Source organism: Ustilaginoidea virens, chromosome 5 (assembly GCF_000687475.1).
Source record: "Ustilaginoidea virens chromosome 5, complete sequence".
Classification (NCBI taxonomy): Eukaryota; Fungi; Ascomycota; class Sordariomycetes; order Hypocreales; family Clavicipitaceae; genus Ustilaginoidea; species Ustilaginoidea virens.
The window spans coordinates 2,799,929-2,816,559 of NC_057320.1; the positions used below are offsets into that span (position 1 = coordinate 2,799,929).

General features: G+C 56.9%; 5 protein-coding genes across 5 annotated transcripts; 2 read left to right on the forward strand and 3 right to left on the reverse strand.

The window, feature by feature from the left end:
* Window positions 1–102: 102 nt before the first annotated feature.
* On the reverse strand, window positions 103–545 carry UV8b_06538 (uncharacterized protein; the record flags this gene model as incomplete). Its single annotated transcript, XM_043144035.1, has 3 exons — window positions 103–291; window positions 396–465; window positions 538–545. The coding sequence occupies 3 exons, from the start codon at window positions 543–545 to the stop codon at window positions 103–105; spliced, it is 267 nt and encodes an 88-aa protein (XP_042999970.1).
* A 3,111-nt stretch (window positions 546–3,656) lies between these two features.
* On the forward strand, window positions 3,657–6,710 carry UV8b_06539 (uncharacterized protein; the record flags this gene model as incomplete). The annotated part of the gene is made up of 3 exons (XM_043144036.1): window positions 3,657–3,807; window positions 4,116–4,274; window positions 4,333–6,710. 3 exons carry the CDS (start codon window positions 3,657–3,659, stop codon window positions 6,708–6,710), a joined length of 2,688 nt encoding a protein of 895 aa, XP_042999971.1.
* A 998-nt stretch (window positions 6,711–7,708) lies between these two features.
* On the reverse strand, window positions 7,709–9,820 carry UV8b_06540 (uncharacterized protein; the record flags this gene model as incomplete). The annotated part of the gene is made up of 3 exons (XM_043144037.1): window positions 7,709–9,121; window positions 9,202–9,438; window positions 9,629–9,820. 3 exons carry the CDS (start codon window positions 9,818–9,820, stop codon window positions 7,709–7,711), a joined length of 1,842 nt encoding a protein of 613 aa, XP_042999972.1.
* Window positions 9,821–11,432: 1,612 nt separating this feature from the next.
* On the forward strand, window positions 11,433–13,051 carry UV8b_06541 (uncharacterized protein; the record flags this gene model as incomplete). Its single annotated transcript, XM_043144038.1, has 3 exons — window positions 11,433–11,945; window positions 12,136–12,837; window positions 12,914–13,051. The coding sequence occupies 3 exons, from the start codon at window positions 11,433–11,435 to the stop codon at window positions 13,049–13,051; spliced, it is 1,353 nt and encodes a 450-aa protein (XP_042999973.1).
* Window positions 13,052–13,135: 84 nt separating this feature from the next.
* On the reverse strand, window positions 13,136–13,856 carry UV8b_06542 (uncharacterized protein; the record flags this gene model as incomplete). The annotated part of the gene is made up of 2 exons (XM_043144039.1): window positions 13,136–13,177; window positions 13,377–13,856. The coding sequence occupies 2 exons, from the start codon at window positions 13,854–13,856 to the stop codon at window positions 13,136–13,138; spliced, it is 522 nt and encodes a 173-aa protein (XP_042999974.1).
* Window positions 13,857–16,631: the final 2,775 nt, after the last annotated feature.

Below are 16,631 nucleotides of genomic sequence, written 5' to 3' on the forward strand. Positions count from 1 at the left end.
GTTTCCGCTCCCCCCTTTCTTTTCTTTTTTTCTCCCATCTCCTGGAATAAAATGCGTGCTCGTCGCGTTTCTTGGCCGTCTTTTTCATTCTTCGAGGCTGGCTTATTTGTTCTGCATCTGCTGCGTAAGCTGAGCATTATGTTCTTGGAACCTCTCGCTGACGCGCTGCTGAGTAGCCATCCATTTCAGGACGCAGCGGTTGATGCAGCCGTTCTCGCGGGATGACACAGCTTTGGAGGTGAAGTCGTCCACGCACGAGGTGAAGCAGTGCTCCACGAGGCCACCGAAAGCCTGGAGACCCGAAAGACATCCGTCAGCTGGTGCAATCCGAGAAGAGCAGACAAGTAGAGAAAAGCAGCGCTCAACAAGGGTGGCGGGCGGGACAAGGGACGTACGCCCAGAAACTCTTTGACTTGACGCTTCTGCATGCGCTGCTCGAGCATGCGCTGCTCGGATTGCGTTAACCTGGTCCAGTGTCAGGGTCGGTGGCGCTCTGTTGACGCAGCTTCGTGTTCGGAAGGGGAGGGGTTGTCTGACAGATCCATCGGTATGCGGTCTTGCAGGGGGTTGGGGGGGGGGGGGGGGGGGCCAAGATTGGAGGCAAGTCCAGTGGTTCAACCGTAGTTGGAGCTGGGGATATACGTGCTTTGGTGTTTTGCGAAGACGGGCTTGCAAATAATCAGATGACGGAAGGAAATTTACCTTCCCCTGGCCGGGCGGCGTGGATTGGTTGACATGGCCAGCCCAACCGATGTCTGCGGTGCCAGTGGGTCCGCATTTGTCTCTGCTGTGCGTGCGTTTATTCGACGAAAGGCACGGGGTAACGTGAGTGAAGACTTCTCGGCACTTGGGCACCTCTGCAAGTGTCTGGTGAAGTGTTGCTGTTTTACAAGCGAGAATCCGGGGCGTATTTGTATTTCATGATGCTGCCCCAGCCTCTTTATTGACTACACGGCCCTTTCCTATCGGACGCTCTTTCCCTTCAAAGTTCCTTCCAAAGTCGGCAGCAGCCATGGCGGATCCACAGGCGGTGCGCTCCTTCCCAGGCAAGAGGTGTACCGGGGTCTTCTCCAGCGAAGAGACCTGAAGGAAGACCTTGGGGGCTGCTTTCGGCACTTTTGCCAGCCGCCAGATGCAAAGTTTCCAGCAACCAACTCCCTGCACACTGCGCAGTACGTACTGGGTTCCCGTATTCGCGCTTTGCATTAGGTACCAACCTACCTAGGTACCTAGGTACCTAAGGCAGTCGTTCTTTAATCCGTATGCATGACACGGATAAGTTTGGTCAGGTACAGCTCATCTTAAAATAGACACTCTGCCTTGGAACGGAGTACGGACTCCGGAGTACGCCGTGGGATTTAAAAAAAAAAAAAAAAAACCACGAGGATGCTTATAATTCAGCTTTCTAGTCATCGCACCTGCAGTTATAATGTCAGCTGGTGGGTTTCGTCACTTGTTTAAGCTCACCCCCCTCCCCGCCAGCCGCAGCGAATGACTCTCTCCACACTTGACAGGCAGGCGGACGACAGGATCGTACCTCCCTTCGTCCAAGTTTCCCAACTGTCAAGTACGACGCTGTAAGTGGTTGTCTGATGAATGGCGGACAGAGTCTGGTACAGACTCGGAAACCCATCCCCTCTGTCGTTTGGCTTGAATGTCGTCTGGGGGGTTTTCTTGCATCATCATTTTGCCTGGTAAAAGCGTGCTCTGATCGAATCACGCAACCTCCAAAGTTGGCTGGATCGGGTCGGACAAAGTCTGGTACGGGGACGGCTTGCCAGACCCTCTGAACAAAAAGCGTTGGCAGCAGCAGCTCAAAGAAGTTTTCCTTTCCTCCAGTACTCCGTACACTACTGATCTACCCTCCGACGTCTACAGCTCGCTGACAAGACAGCAGACTAGTGACGATGGCGTCTTCTGGCAAAAGCACAAGCGGCCTTGTTTCTCCCCTTCCAACCCCCATCGACGATGGAGATTTGCTTGGACTGCGGCGTGGGTGGTTCAGGCTCGCAAAGGCTGACCTCATGATCGAGATGGGCAGGTTGACTCTCGGGCAGGCTTCTCAACCTGACCTGACCTGTAGCCACGCAAGTTGGACAAGCCGCCACCAGACTCTTTTCAGCTCCTTTGGATTCTGTTTGCGTATTTATATGGGGAAAAAAGCGCTGAGATGGCAGTGGAGAATGACCGAGGGGGTTACTTACTCTGTAGTAGGTACATGCGGTGCGGTACGGTACATACTGCATACTGACTTTGGCCCCGCCCAGCCTTTGGCCTTTGGTTGACTGGTCCATATTTTTGCTGGTGACCCGACCCGACGACGTCCAAATCAAATCCCTTCAAGGCACGGAGAATTATCATACATCAGGTTCCGCAAGCGCATGATGTGAACAGCCCCTATTTTTGCCACGCTCGGCATGAGCACTAAACACGTCACCCCGATCGCTTTGCTCATGGTGTTATGGACTCGGGAGCATGGAATAGTAAGTATTGGCATTCCCCGGAAAGCGCAGGGCAACCAAGGGCCACTTGCTGCAGTCTGCTAAGTGCTGGTGGTGGCGCTGATTGGCTTTGGGCCGTAAATTCCGAGTCCATCTGACCCACACACCACAGCACCCACACCACAGCGTCCACACCACAGCGTCCACACCACAGCGCCCACACCACAGCGCCCACACCCGCAGGCTGCAGCTGCGCCTGCGCTTGCGCCAGCACTGAGTCAACAGCCCGCCGCCTCCACCACAGTGAACCACACCAACAATTGACAGCAGGTACAACCAGTCAATCACCTATGTACTGCGAGGGGCGGTACCAGGCACCAGACCTACGTCCTAACCTAGCCTACCTTAGGTACCGAACCCAAGGCAGGTAGGTACAGGTACATACACGCCTGGTAGTCCACGCCCTAGGGAACTGCTCCGCAACATGCAACCTTGGCTCAAGTCTGGTGCTAGCAACCAACCAGCACAGCACGATTTGCTGAATGATCCATGGTCCTCCTCCCACGCCCTGGCTTCATCACCGCTCTGCTGCTCAGCAGCTGCTGCAAACCATCTCAGACTCGTCGTGCCATCATCTTCTTGCCAAAGACCTTGTTGCGCTTTTAACCTTCCGTCGTCGCCGCCGCCGCCGCCCGCACTCGCCTTCTCTATGCCTTTAATATCCAGATTTGATTATCGACCGCTCGTTCGACGTTAGGCGACTCTTGCGCGGCTTCGACGCTACTTTTTCTTGTCTGATTTACGTACCTTTTTTTTTTTTTTTTGCCCGCTTTATTTCGTCTTGCTGTGCTTTGCCCCTCAGTGCACGGAGTACCGCCGTGGCACTCTCATGAAGGCTCGACTCTCTCTTCTCCAGGGACCATCAACCCCCATCGTCATTCACCTCAACAAAGACTAGCGGCCATTATTTCCACCCGTCCTGGCAGTCTGCCCGATTGTCCAAGCCCGTTCGTCGAACCCAGCAAAGTCCGCCCGGCCCGCCGTCCCCCCCCCAAGTTGTCGCCCTGTCGTCTGGTTCAGCCGCGTGCAAAATCGGGGTCGAATTCGCGAAAGCTAGACTCGAACAGACGGCTGATGCGGTCGTAAAACGCTCCCGAATCAGCGCAGTTCCGAGATAGCTCGTCATCGAGCACCCGATTTCCTTCCTTGTCCACAATGGCCTCTCCCATCTCCGCGGCGAACCAACACAACTCGTCCCGTCATTCGTCGCTGGCTGCGGCCACTCCTTCTTCACCACCCAACAAGCGTGACTTGAAGTCATGGTGGAAAGGCTTCAAGTTGCCATCAAAGCAACACGATCCTCTCGGTACGAACTACTCAGAACCCTTGGCCTGACTGCCCCGGAGCGTGATTTGTGATTTTGCACACTGCGTCTGCCCTGCACAAATGGTTCAAGGTTGTCCTCCTGTCGATGCATTGACAGCTGAAACGACCCGGGCATCGCTTGTCAATTGGAGCTTTACAAGTTACTTTGATTGCCCGGGCGGGCTTACCCGATCTCTTGATGTCCCTTTTTTTTTATTTTGTTTTTATTTTATTTTTGCTTTTTGACCTTTTGCCATACATTCTGCCCACTGCCTTCCATCTTCTGCAGAGAGCTGACTTGCTATGTAGCTGAAAGTCGAGCCCCCGGGATCTTCGGCGTTCCTCTGCGCCAAAGTATCACGTACGCCAATGTCGCGATATCTCTGATTGATGAAAATGGTCAAAGCTACATTTACGGATACGTACCCATAGTGGTGGCCAAGTGTGGCGTGTTTCTCAAAGAAAAAGGTACCGGCTGAAGCCAGCTAGATTTCGAGCAAGGTTGAAATTAACCAGCTTTCTTTAGCCACTGGAGTCGAGGGAATTTTCCGACTAAGCGGTTCGGAAAAGCGGATTAAAGAACTCAAGCAGGTTTTCGACTCCCCGGACCGGTACGGCAAAGGCCTTGTTTGGGATGGATATACGGTGCATGACGCCGCGAATGTCCTCCGCCGATACCTGAACGATCTCCCGGAACCCGTGGTACCGCTAGCTCTTTATGAGCAGTTTCGTGATCCCCTCCGCGGGGCGACAAAGCAACCGCTGGGCGATGCCGACGGACCTCAGTTCGTGGAGAATTTCGACGAGCAGGCAGCGATCATAAAGTATCAACAGCTCATTACCGAACTTCCCCCGCTCAACCGGCAACTCCTCTTGTATATCCTGGACCTGCTGGCCGTTTTCGCCGCCAAATCGGATGAGAACCGGATGAACCCGCAAAACTTGGCCGCCATCTTTCAGCCCGGCATGCTTTCGCACCCCAACCACGCCATGGCTCCAGAGGAGTATCGACTCAACCAATGTGTGCTGATTTTCCTCATCGAAAACCAGGATCATTTCTTGATCGGCATGCGCGGTACCGCTGCCGACGAAAACACCAAGAAGGAGGTGGAATCAGGAACACCAACGACTCCGAACGTGAAGGGGGTTTCTCGGACGGCGTCCAATGCCAGCGCCGGAGCCAACAGCGTCAGAAAAGAGGGACAACTACGTCGTAACCGATCCGTGTCTTCCAAACACTCGCGAGGTGAAGGGAGCATTGGGTCGCACAGCCCTTCTCATACCGCAACCACGACGGGGGGGTTGGGTCGCAGCAACACTGTCCCCTCCAAGAAATCGCCTGCTCTAGCCGGAGGCAAGTTCAGAAAGGTCGAAAGCCCTGGCCAGCAACAGCCTGCAGCACGCCTCAACGTCATGACGCCCATAAGGCCTGTAATGGCCGCGCCGGAATCCCCAGCCTCAAGCCCAAACTATGTAGGGGAAGGTTCGGCGAAGAGTCCGACACCCCTCGCTTCTCAGGCATCTGGACCGAGCCAGGAAAGACTGCTGGATATTATTCCCCAGGAGTCGACCCCAGTCCCTTCCAAGGAGAGAAACTTGCCAAGCCTGTTTCAACGGTCACCAGCGGAAGGCGGCGAAAAAAAGAAGCCAAACAAGCTAAAGAAGAAGAGAATACCGGGCAGCGTGAACATTAGCGCGCAAAGCTCCAACGCCTCTCTCATACACTCAAATGCCGCCTCGCCAGCCTTTGAGATGTCGAACCCAATGGAGTCAATCCAGCCCATATTGGAACAAATCACCCCCGCATTAGCCACGCTGGCCATGACTGAGCCTCCTCAGTCTGCGGTCCCGGTCCCGCATGATCGTGCGCCCTCGAAATTAACCGAATCTATCGAAGACGATAAAAAAGCATACCCGACAAAGTCATCGGCTCCCCCCTATCAGTCAAACGATGTCTCGTCGGAACTGACGCCCCGAGCTTCGCAACTAGCCTCACATTACGACACGTTGCATTCAGACGATAACCTTCAAAGTACGAAGTCGCCGCCAACGTCGATTTACTCGTCATACAACGAAGGGTCCGATCTTGATCAGATCGTCGAAGGCCAGACCATTGGGCACGCAGACGGTCCCGACAAGGAAAGAAAGAAGCGCTGGAGACTATCAAGGACCAGGAGGGACGACAATAGTGGTTCTCTGCACTCGCTGGGGAGTCCGCCTCCCACCAACCTTTGGTCGAACACCGGCGCCGAAACAAGCACGACGACGGTAGGCAGCGGCACCAGCAGGCCGCGCAAGAGCCTCACTCAGGACGAATCGTCGGAACCCCATCCCTTGGATATGTTGAGCAACCACCACGAAGATGACAGGGACAATGGCAAGGATGATGCGAGAGGTCCCATTGGCTGGATCAAGAACAAGTATCGTGAGGCCAAGGGAAACGCCGAGCAACGCCGGAATAAATCGCCAGCGGCGGATCGGCACGCTGATCGACAGGGTATTAGCGCTGCCTTGTACTCTAGGGGAAGGAGCATGGATATCAAGAGAGAAAAAGAAGAGGGCGAAAAGCCAGCAGTAGATAGGCCGAGCGAAGCCGTGTTGTCCCCCGAGCCGGCGGTTTTGCAGAGCCCTCCAGCGGGACCAAAGATGGTTGAGGAGGTGAAACCCTGCAACCCGGATTTCCCACTAAGGCCCGTCCCCGAAGCCTCCGAGGAGCCGTCTCTGAGACACGCGCAGCAGCTGCAGCCGGCATACCCGCAGTCGGATGCCACGAACGAAGCAAGGTCGCAAACGCAGGCAGCGGAGTCTTTTGAACCAATACCAGAAGCTTCGCCAGCACCAGCGCCTGAACCTCCTGCAGCCGCAATGATGGAAGCGCAAACAGAACCCACCAAGCGGGAGTGAAGCTGGTCTCCCTCGGCAGAGCAATCTGTTTCCAACATGTAGTCGGCATTTTAACTCGGTCACGATATCTACTTTCCCAAAGCGCCGTTCCTGTTTGAGCCTCCTAAGAATAAACAATAGAGGTGTCGGGGCAGACCTGGATCTCGCGCCGACCCGTCCGTCCCCTATCTGCTGGACACGACAAGAAGTCTAATCTACCCTTTTCTATTACTTGTTTTGTTTCTTTCCGGCGCGGAGCTGCAGCGTCTGGCGGATTCTGCGATTATTCATTCACCGTTGGGTTTGTGCGGCATTTGGATGGACGTGTCTTTAAGTTTTCTTGTTTCCCCCAGTTTCACCCCAAGGTTCAGGGTTTCACATGCAACGCAGACAGGCGCGGACTTGTCCGGGAGGGAATCTCTTTTGTTGGTTTATGCGCGCCGGGCACGTCGGATGAAAAGACGTTTGGTTGGGGGAGAGGAATCACGACGGTATCGATTCGATTCTTATGCCATGTAAGAGAAAAAGAAGAGACGAAAAGAGTTGGATACAAGGTGTGGCTGTCTGCGTGTTGGCCCATTGTGTGCTTTTTTTTTTCCCTATATACTCTTGAATATCTAATTGCCCTCTTGCATAACCTCTATATTCAACCATGGCGGCCGCTTCATCGAGCACGTGTACCGCGTTGAAGAGCAAGGACTCAAGACTGTGACAGACACGCGATGGGTGAATGATTCGCGTGATCTGTTGATGGTATCCCGGGGGGCTGTAGTTTGTGTCTTGGTAGTCTGTTTGTTTACATGTAGTAGTTGGCATGTCCTGTGCAGAAATACAGGACGTGTACTGCGCCACTGTCTATTCTACACGACGGCCTGGTTCATCAGCGTTTAGTTTCGATCCCACAACTGTTTCCTGGCGTCCGTCCAACCCACCAGCTTTCTACTTTTTGTCCAGAAAACAAGAGGGGGTGTGGCCCGGGGGCGAATGGGATCATCTTTTTTTTTTTTTCCCTCTCTCTTTTATACACTGTCGCCGAAAGGGGCGCCTTCATACAAGCCGGTATCCCAGACGAGCAAACGGCCGGCTCTTCGCCAGTCCTCGTTGAAGAAGCCGTTGAATCCGCTCCACACGCGGCGCAGGCTGATGCCGAGCGCGCTGCCCCGCGGGGTCCGCAGGAAATCGCGCAGCCAGGGCTCGATGCCTTGGAACCCGACGATGTAGCGAGGGATGCTCATGTTGCGCCGGGGCGAGAACAGCTCGGCTCCGAGGAACGTGGCGGGGTCGTCGTAGAATCGATCTGCTTCGTCTCGGTAGCCGTCTCTCTCGGGGGTGTTTGGTCGGGTGTGCAGGGGAGGCTCGCAGGTGAGGGCGTAGGCGTTCAGGCCCGGGTGGTAAAGGTGAGACCGCCACGGGGTGGAGTGGCACGGCGTGAGGAAGAGGGCGAAGAGCTCGTCGCCGGGGATCGGGGGCGGCGCGGGGCGGAGGCGCTCGTACTCCTTTCGCAGGTACGACACGACGGCCAGCGGGGCGGGCTGGTGGAGGAAGGAGAGGTAGCCGGCGAGGGCGAGGTTGACCCCGAGGGCGGCGAGGAGCCATGGTTTGCGGCGGATCCGGGGGCGGGGACGGGGGCGGGGAGCGGGGCCGTTGGCTGCATCGGCGGGCGGCGGCGGCGTCGTCGCGGTGGTGAAGAAGAAGAAGGCGGCTGCGTGCGGGGCAGCGAGGACGTTGAGGATGGGGAGGAGGGGGTAGATGAAGCGGACCTCCTTGTGCGATATCAGCGACAGGGCGCAGACGGTGGTGAGCACGGTGCAGGACAGCACGCGGCGGACGTTGCGCTCGGCAGGGGCGGACGAGGCCGCGGCGGGCCGGCACAAGCCCACGAGGGCGAACGGCAGGCTCGTGGTGCAGAGCAGCGGGATGCCCTGGGACAGGTAGTAGTGCCAGGGGCTTCGGCCGTAAAAGACGGCCAGGGACTTGGAGATGTTGAAGTCGAGCCAGTTGTAAGGGGGAAACGCCCAGGAGCCAAAGTAGAGGCGATCGGAGGCGGCGGATATGGCGATGAGGACGGAGCCGCAGAGGGCGGCCTCTCTGGCGAGAGCAAAGACGACGGGCCGCGTGACGGGCGAGGCCCCCCGGAGCGACGGGCGGGCAAGGGCCATGGCAGCGACGGTGGCCCAGATCAGGAGGTTGGTAGGTCTGAGCACGACGGCGAGGGCGGCCAGGGAGAGGGACGCGCGGAGACGGCGGGTGCTTCCGAGGATGCTGACGGCGTTGACCGGCCGGGGGTTCTCCTTGGTCGGCGCGGCGGCGGCGGCAAAGAGTCGCCAGGGCCAGTAGTACAGAGCGGCGACGCAGAGCGTGGTCTCGAGCGAGTTGGAAAAGGTGCGCGTCGAGCAGTACCACTGCCACGGGCTGACGAGTTGCAGGAGCAACTGGGAGACGGCAGGCAACTGGTTAGCTGGGCAGGGAAGGGCCGCGGGGGAGGAGAATGCGGGGGGGAGAAGACAGCTACCGCGACGGAGGAAGCGAGGTTGCCGTCAGGGCCGAAGATGTTGACGGCCAGCTGCCATGTGTACCAGTCGCAGAGGGCGGCAGACACGGCCTGCAGCAGCTTGGGCGAGCCGACGACGGCGGCGGCACGCAGCACATGGCCGGGCGGCAGCAGCATGGACGCCGGCAGATGGGCCAGGCGGTAGGCGGCTGCGAAGACGGCCGGGTGGAGGGACGACCTCAGACGATGGTGCCATTCCTACGGGGGGGGGGGGGGGGGGGGGGGGGGTGGTTCTCGTTAGCGAAGGGAGGTTTTGGTCTTCTTTCGTCTGCTTTCGTCTGCTTTCGTCTGCTTTGGTCTGCTTTTTGGGGTTTTTTTTTTTTTAATATTCCCCGGGGCCCTCGGAAGGGGGGGGCAAGGAATGAACATTGCAAAGCTTGAAGCTCACCCAGGTGAGCCAAGCGCCGCTGCCGGGCCCAAAGGCAAGCTGCCAGGCCGGCTCGAGGGACTGGAAGAACTCGTCTGGCTGGAAAAAGGTCCTGACGCACCAGGCGTTGAGGAGGCGGAAGACGACGAGGAGAAGAAAGGCCGGCGGTCGGTTGCGCTGCAGCGGGCGCAGGAGCGCAGCCGGGGCGGGCATTGCGGACGCGCTGGCTGCAGCAGCTGCAGAGGGGGGGCGGCAGTTGGCAAGCGGACGTTTTGCTTTGTCTGTCTGTCTGTCCGTCTGTCTGTCTGTTCGATAACGTCGTGTCCGTGTCCGTGTCCGTGTCCGTGGCCGTGGCCGTTGAACGGCAATTGTCAGGGCGTTGCTTGACTCGGTGGCAAATAGTATTGTCTCGAATTGTCAGATGCCTGGCGGGCCAATCAGGTGGCGGGCACAGCGCAGGCCGATCTCGGGAGGCCGCGGGGGGGTGTGTGTGTGCGGGCCAAGACATGGCTGCTGCGAGAAGAAGCGATCTCGGGCAGGCAGACTCTCTCTCTCTGTTGTGTCTGTAAAGTCTTGGCTTTGACCTGTTTCCCCTTGGCCTTCTTATCCCTTGCACACGTCTCTTGAACCTGAAAAATAAAAAAGTTGAAAAAAAAAAGAAAGAAAGAAAGAAAGAAACCCCGAAAGATGTACATGTCCGCAGCTTGCTTGCGCTGGCTCAAGGGCCGGCAAAGGCCGTCAGATCAGAGTCACCGAGTGCGCAGCACGGAGTGGGGCCAGCCAGCCCAGAGCGCAGCCCTGAGAACGGATCTGCCTGGATCTGTCTGGATTTGCCCAGACTTGCCCAGGAAGGAGGCACGCGTCTCGAGGTTGCACGGGTTGCACGGGTTGCACGGGTCGCACGGCCGGCGGCTTCCATCGCCAGCCGCCACCCAGCCCCCGAGCCCCGGTTGGCCTCGGCATTTCTGCCTGGCGTCGTGGACCACGAAGCCCGCGCGCGCGTCACACGGGCTGCCGCCAAGCCAACGTACCCACACCGAGGCGTCACGACAATAAGGTACGTACATACGTGGATTCCAGTGTGGCGGCTTGACAAAATTGCCAAAACGGGGCCATGCACAGCGGCTGCCCACCCAGCACCACAGGCAAGGGGGGGAAAAAAAAAAAAAGAAAGAAAAAAGAAAACCCCCTTCCCGAGGCAAATCCTTCACCCGTTCCTCTTTTCGCTGCGGGCCGCCGATGCCGATGCCGATGCCGATGCTGATGCTGATGCTGCGTCACAGTCCTTGTCCAGTCGGTCCAGTCTGCTCCGTTGCTTCTCCGCCTCTCCGCCAGGCGGTACCCCTCTCACTGGGAAGGTACGGGAGCACGGGAGGTACCTACCACCTGTCACCTGCCCGCCTTCCCGATCTTCCTCTGCTCCGTACCACCTAACGCATCTCTTCCCCCCCCCCCCCCCCCCCCCCCCACTCTCTCCACTCCCACCACTCCCACCACCCCCCCTCTCTCCCCGGGGGTCCCACAATTCCGTACCGACTCAGTACCCGCTGCCCCCCCTCTGCCTCGCCCTATCATCTGGTACCTCCCCCCGGGCTTTGGCAATCCATTCCCATCCCGCCCTCGCCCTTTCTCTTCACTTCCCTCCAACACCCTGGAGATTTGACATGCTCGGATCGCCTTAGTTTCACATTCCGCAATCACATCGCTACCTTGACAAACACCTGCCTCTTACCTCTACCTCGCTCCGCGCTCCGCGTCGCTTCCCGTTCGCCTACGCCAATTCGCCCCCGTCCTTCCAGCCCCGGATTCCTCGTTCCTCGGCACCATGGCCCCTCACGCAGAGACCGGCAGCCCCGCCGTCGCCGTCGCCGTCGCCGTTGCCGGCACCAACTCCCGGTATCATGCCGCTTCCACAGAGTCCGCCATCAAGGCCGAAAACGAGTACGCCGCTCACAACTACCACCCTCTCCCCGTCGTCTTCTCCAGGGCAAAGGGCGTCCATGTCTGGGACCCCGAAGGCCGCCAGTACCTCGACTTCCTCTCCGCCTACAGCGCCGTCAACCAAGGCCACTGCCACCCCGAGCTGGTCAAGGCTTTGACCGATCAAGCCAGCCGTCTCACCTTGTCTTCCCGTGCCTTTCACAACGACGTCTTCCCCAGGTGGGCCGAGAAGATTCGCCAGGTTTTCGGCTACGAAATGGTTCTGCCCATGAACACCGGCGTCGAGGCCACCGAGACTGCCGTCAAGGTTGCCCGAAAGTGGGCATACAAGGTCAAGGGAGTCGAGAAGGACAAGGCCTTCGTCTTCTGTGTCACCAACAACTTCCACGGTCGTTCTGTACGTGCCTGCTCCTGCTCCTGCTCCTGCTCCCGCTCCCGCTCCCGCTCCCGCTCCTCCGGCCCATGCTATCCACCACCAGATTTAGCCCGTCGGTGCGACCACGCCCCCAGTCGCAAAACGTTTGATCCCGGAACCACCCCCTCACGCGGGTTCACGTACGTAGATTCTAATCAAGAGGGCACTCTAGATGACTGCCATCACGCTGTCCACAGACCCAGAGTCCAAGGACAACTACGGACCGTATATCCCCAACATTGGCGCTCACTGCCCCTCCACAGGCAAGCCTATCCGTTTCAACAACGTTGCTGATCTGGAAGAGGTGCTTGAAGCTCACGGAAAGCAGACTGCCGCCTTCCTCGTCGAACCCATCCAGGGTGAGGCCGGTGTCGTTGTACCAGACGACGACTACCTCTCCAAGGTCCACGCTCTGTGCAAAAAGCATCACGTTCTCCTCATCTGCGATGAGATCCAGACCGGCATTGGCCGGACTGGTCGGATGCTGGCCTCGGAGTGGTCCGGCATCAAGCCCGACATGGTCACCTTGGGCAAGGCAATCTCTGGCGGAATGTATCCCGTGAGTGCCGTCATGAGCAGCAAAGAGGTCATGCTAGTCGTCGAACCCGGCACCCACGGTTCCACCTATGGCGGCAACCCTCTGGGTTGTGCTGTTTCCATCCGTGCATTGGAGCTTGTCGAGGAGGAGAACCTGATTTCCAACGCCGAGCGTCTTGGCAACATTTTCCGTCAGAGTCTCGCTGCTCTCAAGTCTCCCATCATAAAGACAATCCGGGGCAAGGGCCTTCTAAACGCCATTGTAATAGATGAATCTGCCGCCTCTGGCCGTACGGCTTGGGATCTCTGCCTGCTCCTCAAGCAAAAGGGTCTTTTGGTACGTGATTTCTGGGATATTGCGCGGCGTCGCTCCATGAGTGATCCAAGTCGATTAACCGATTGAAACATTGCAGGCCAAGCCTACGCACGGCGACATTATTCGATTCGCTCCTCCGTTGGTCATAACCGAGACTGAACTCCGTAAGGGGCTGAGCATCATCACTGCTGCCATCAAGGAGCTTCCGACGGTCGAGAAGTCGGCGGCCCACTAGATGGTTGACTGCCAAGGAGCAGCCGTTTTCTTTTGAAGGAAACACGAAAAAAAAGAAAGAAAGTGGAGAGAGATAGAGCGTTGCTCACCGGTACCATCCGAACGCAAGTTCATGCATTCGCTCGGCCTTGGTTTTTTTGTTTTCTTTTTTTTTTCCCCCCTCCAAGACATAAACGGTGGGCATGGTTGATAAACCCTAGCATTTGGCCCCTCTCTTTATTCTCCTTTCTCCCTTTTCTTTTTGCTTTTTCTTCTTTCTTCTTCATTTTTTTTTCTTTTCTTTTATTTTCTCCCCTCCCCCCCCCCCCGGCCTTATTTCTTCATACCACAGATACCCCACCCTTAAGTCTTAGATAAGGGCAAGTCTTGCATAAAGGTGACGACGTATGGCCGTCAACAGACAGCCAGTCATTGGCATTATGAATACTCAAAGGCAAACCGGAATGCCAATGGTCATGGATGGAGTAGGGACATGAACTGCCGAGCTTTTTCAAGCTAGAATAGAAACGGGAAATGACTGGCCTCTCCAGACCGGCGTGTTGGCATTGTCTTTCTCTTTTGGGAGGCAGTACTGAGACTTTAGACGGAGCGTATAGATAGAAAACAGAGGTCAACTTGCCGCTGACCAGGTGCAATTTCTCGTCGTATAACGGCTGCCCTGAGGAAAGATAGACTTGCAAATTGGAATCTCCGTCGCCCGCGATACCAGATCTGGAACACGGCATGTAATGCGGTCCTTTGCTCATCTTTTGCTCGTGTCTCGTGTCGGTAATGGCGGGTCGCACAGGCAAGTGATTTCTGGCCATGGCCGATTTGAGAAATGAGTCTGGGCGGTGGCAGTCTGGGCGTGGCAGTCTGGGTTCAGCCAGATCAAGGGCCAGGGCCAGGGCCAAGCCCAAGCGAGCATGGTGTCATGGTGTTCTTGGTTGAGAACGCCGATCTGGGGCTCGTTGAACAGCGACCGACTGTCTCATGATGCTCCTAGAAAGAACAAAACCCCAGGTCAGGGATGGGCTCGGAGCGACGGTTCACCATCGCGACGGTAGAAAAAGCAGAGCGGAATGATGATGAACTACTTGGTGACATTGCCAGCCAAAGAATAAAGCCTGCTTGTACGAAGAAAGAAGGAAAGAAATAAAGCGGGCGACGCCAGGAAGAAACAGCCCGACGTAAATAATGAGCGGCTGTGGCGGCCGACAGACGTGGTACAAATTGGGACCTGCCAAGCGGCCATGTGTTTCCCCCTCCTGTGCGAATAGGAAGTACGCACTGTCCAGGCGGCCCCATGGCTCCGGGGATGGCGAGTGTGGTGGCCTTGAGGAAAAAGAGGCACTGGAAGTCCTGGACAGTGCGGAGTACGAAGTACGGAGTAGTTTGAACTTTGTGAACTTTGCGACCCTTGTTCGATGGGCTATTGACGCACTGGGCTTGAAGTCGGGCTTGGTTCAGGTTTGAACGTGTTTGCAGCCTGCTCTGCTGCTGCAGAATACTGTATGGAATGCATTGGCATAGTGCGTTGACTTGGATGGGGCCAGAAGACGTGCAACGCACGCACCCGCCAGGCAGAAAACGTAGGAGCTTCTGGTGCCATCAAATCATGCTTCTTGTTTCTTGGTGACCAACCGAGGAACCGGGTGCGTACATAGCACGTACTACGGGCGTACGAACCAAAAGGTAAGGTAGACCAGACATGCTGTGTGGCTCGTGTATGTGCCAGATACAAGTGGCCCCCTGGGGGCCAAGACGATCGATTCCCGAGGCGAGGCGAGTGGAGGCACGCTGGCAGGACACGCAGGACACGCAAAGGTCTTGCGACGACGCGTCGACTCGTCGGTGACCACCGCTAAAGGGCAAGACGCGGTCGTGCAGCAGGGCGTGCGTCGGAGGACTCTCACCTCACTACTCCGTAACCAAGAGGGAACTCAGTACTCCGTACGCAGTGTTTTTCTCGTTGCATGTCTGCAGAAGCATATCATATCCGTACATGTGACGAAAATACCTTAGGTACATATACCTAAGGTCTGGTAAGTTCGACGTCTCTCCTCCCGTCGGGATCAGCATCAGCATCAGCATCAGCATCAGGGGCCATCGTTCGCAGCGGCAATTTCGATTGGACCCTTGCACCGCGCCGGACCCACCATAGCTTTATCGACGGGAAGCAGAAAGAGGTGCAGGAACGGCGATAACGAGGTTTCATCGGAAGTCGTGACTGCGGCTTATTCTCGCGACACCGAAGACGTTTGATGCTCAACCCTGCGGCGCCTGCGACATCGCGCCTGCATCAACAGGTACTGACTAACCGGGTACCTAAGGTAGTGGCCAACTGTTTCTTTCTTTGCTCGGCCCTCGCTGAACAGCTTATCCCCGGCGCGGGATGCAACACAGGCAACCACCTTGCGCGGCTCTCAGCGATGAGTCAGTGAGGGGGGGCGGGCGAGCGGGCAAGGGCAAGGGCAAGGGCATTGAATCCGGGGGCGGGCCAGGGTGTGGTGCTGCAGGCGGTGCTGCATATGTCTGTCTCGGGTTGATTTGTTGATTTGTTGATTTGTTGGTTGATTCGTCGATTCATGAATCCGTCGATTCGCAAGTTGCAGCCCGTTGTGCAATTCAATGCGTATGAGACAATATTGAACATCGTAGTCGTGGACAGCGTGATAGTCAAGTCAAGCCCCTGCTGGAGACACAATCGAAAGGCACATACCATAGTTGACAGCGTAGAGTTTAGTTGGGCACCGGACCACTGGCAGCGATGATAACGCCACGTGGATGCTGCCAAAAAAAAAAAAAAAAACATGGAAGCGAATGGCACGATGAACAGCGAGAACCTGCCTGAATCCATCGGGAAGCTCCTTCCTCCTGGTGGTTTGCATCACGCCTGCCTGCATGTGGTCTTGCTCAGATCGGTCTGGTACCCAGGTACCTGGGTACTTGACTTGGGCATGATGGTGTGTGACTGGCTGGTGGATTGCGACTACCTAGACTACCTAGTTGTTGGAGGTTCCCTGATAAAGCCATTCAGGGCCATACGGGAGGGAGGGCATGTCATGTCCAGTCTTTATCAGGCTGTGGCCGTAGCACTGGGTCTTGCTGGCCCCAGCCTGGGAGACCTCAAGCTGCGCTCCGTCGTTGGCTGCAGATGGGTGCTTCAATGGGTGCTTCAGCACCGCGACTCTCCCAGCTCTCGTCTGGTGCCTCCTGCTCCGCCTAGACCGTGCCTGGTTAGTGCCCGGCTCTCTCAAAGGATCAGGTGCCGCCGCCACTGGCCAGGCGACTAAAAGACATGGAACCAGGTGGCTGGCGTTGGTAGCAGCAGTAACAGCAATAGCAGCACAAGTCAATTAGCAGCGCAAGTGAAAAAGAGAGTTGACCCCTAGCCAAGCCGCCAGAAAACAATGGGGCACCAGAGACACCAGACACCAGACACCAGACACCGGACACCAGACACCAGACACCAGACACCAGACACCAGACTCGCTGCGGACCAGACATGCTGGGCGTGGCGCATCAAACCAGACGCCAGAAGAGAGTTGACGTCTGTGGTGGGATGAGGCTGGCCCTTGCGCAGTTCAGGTTTGCCTCCA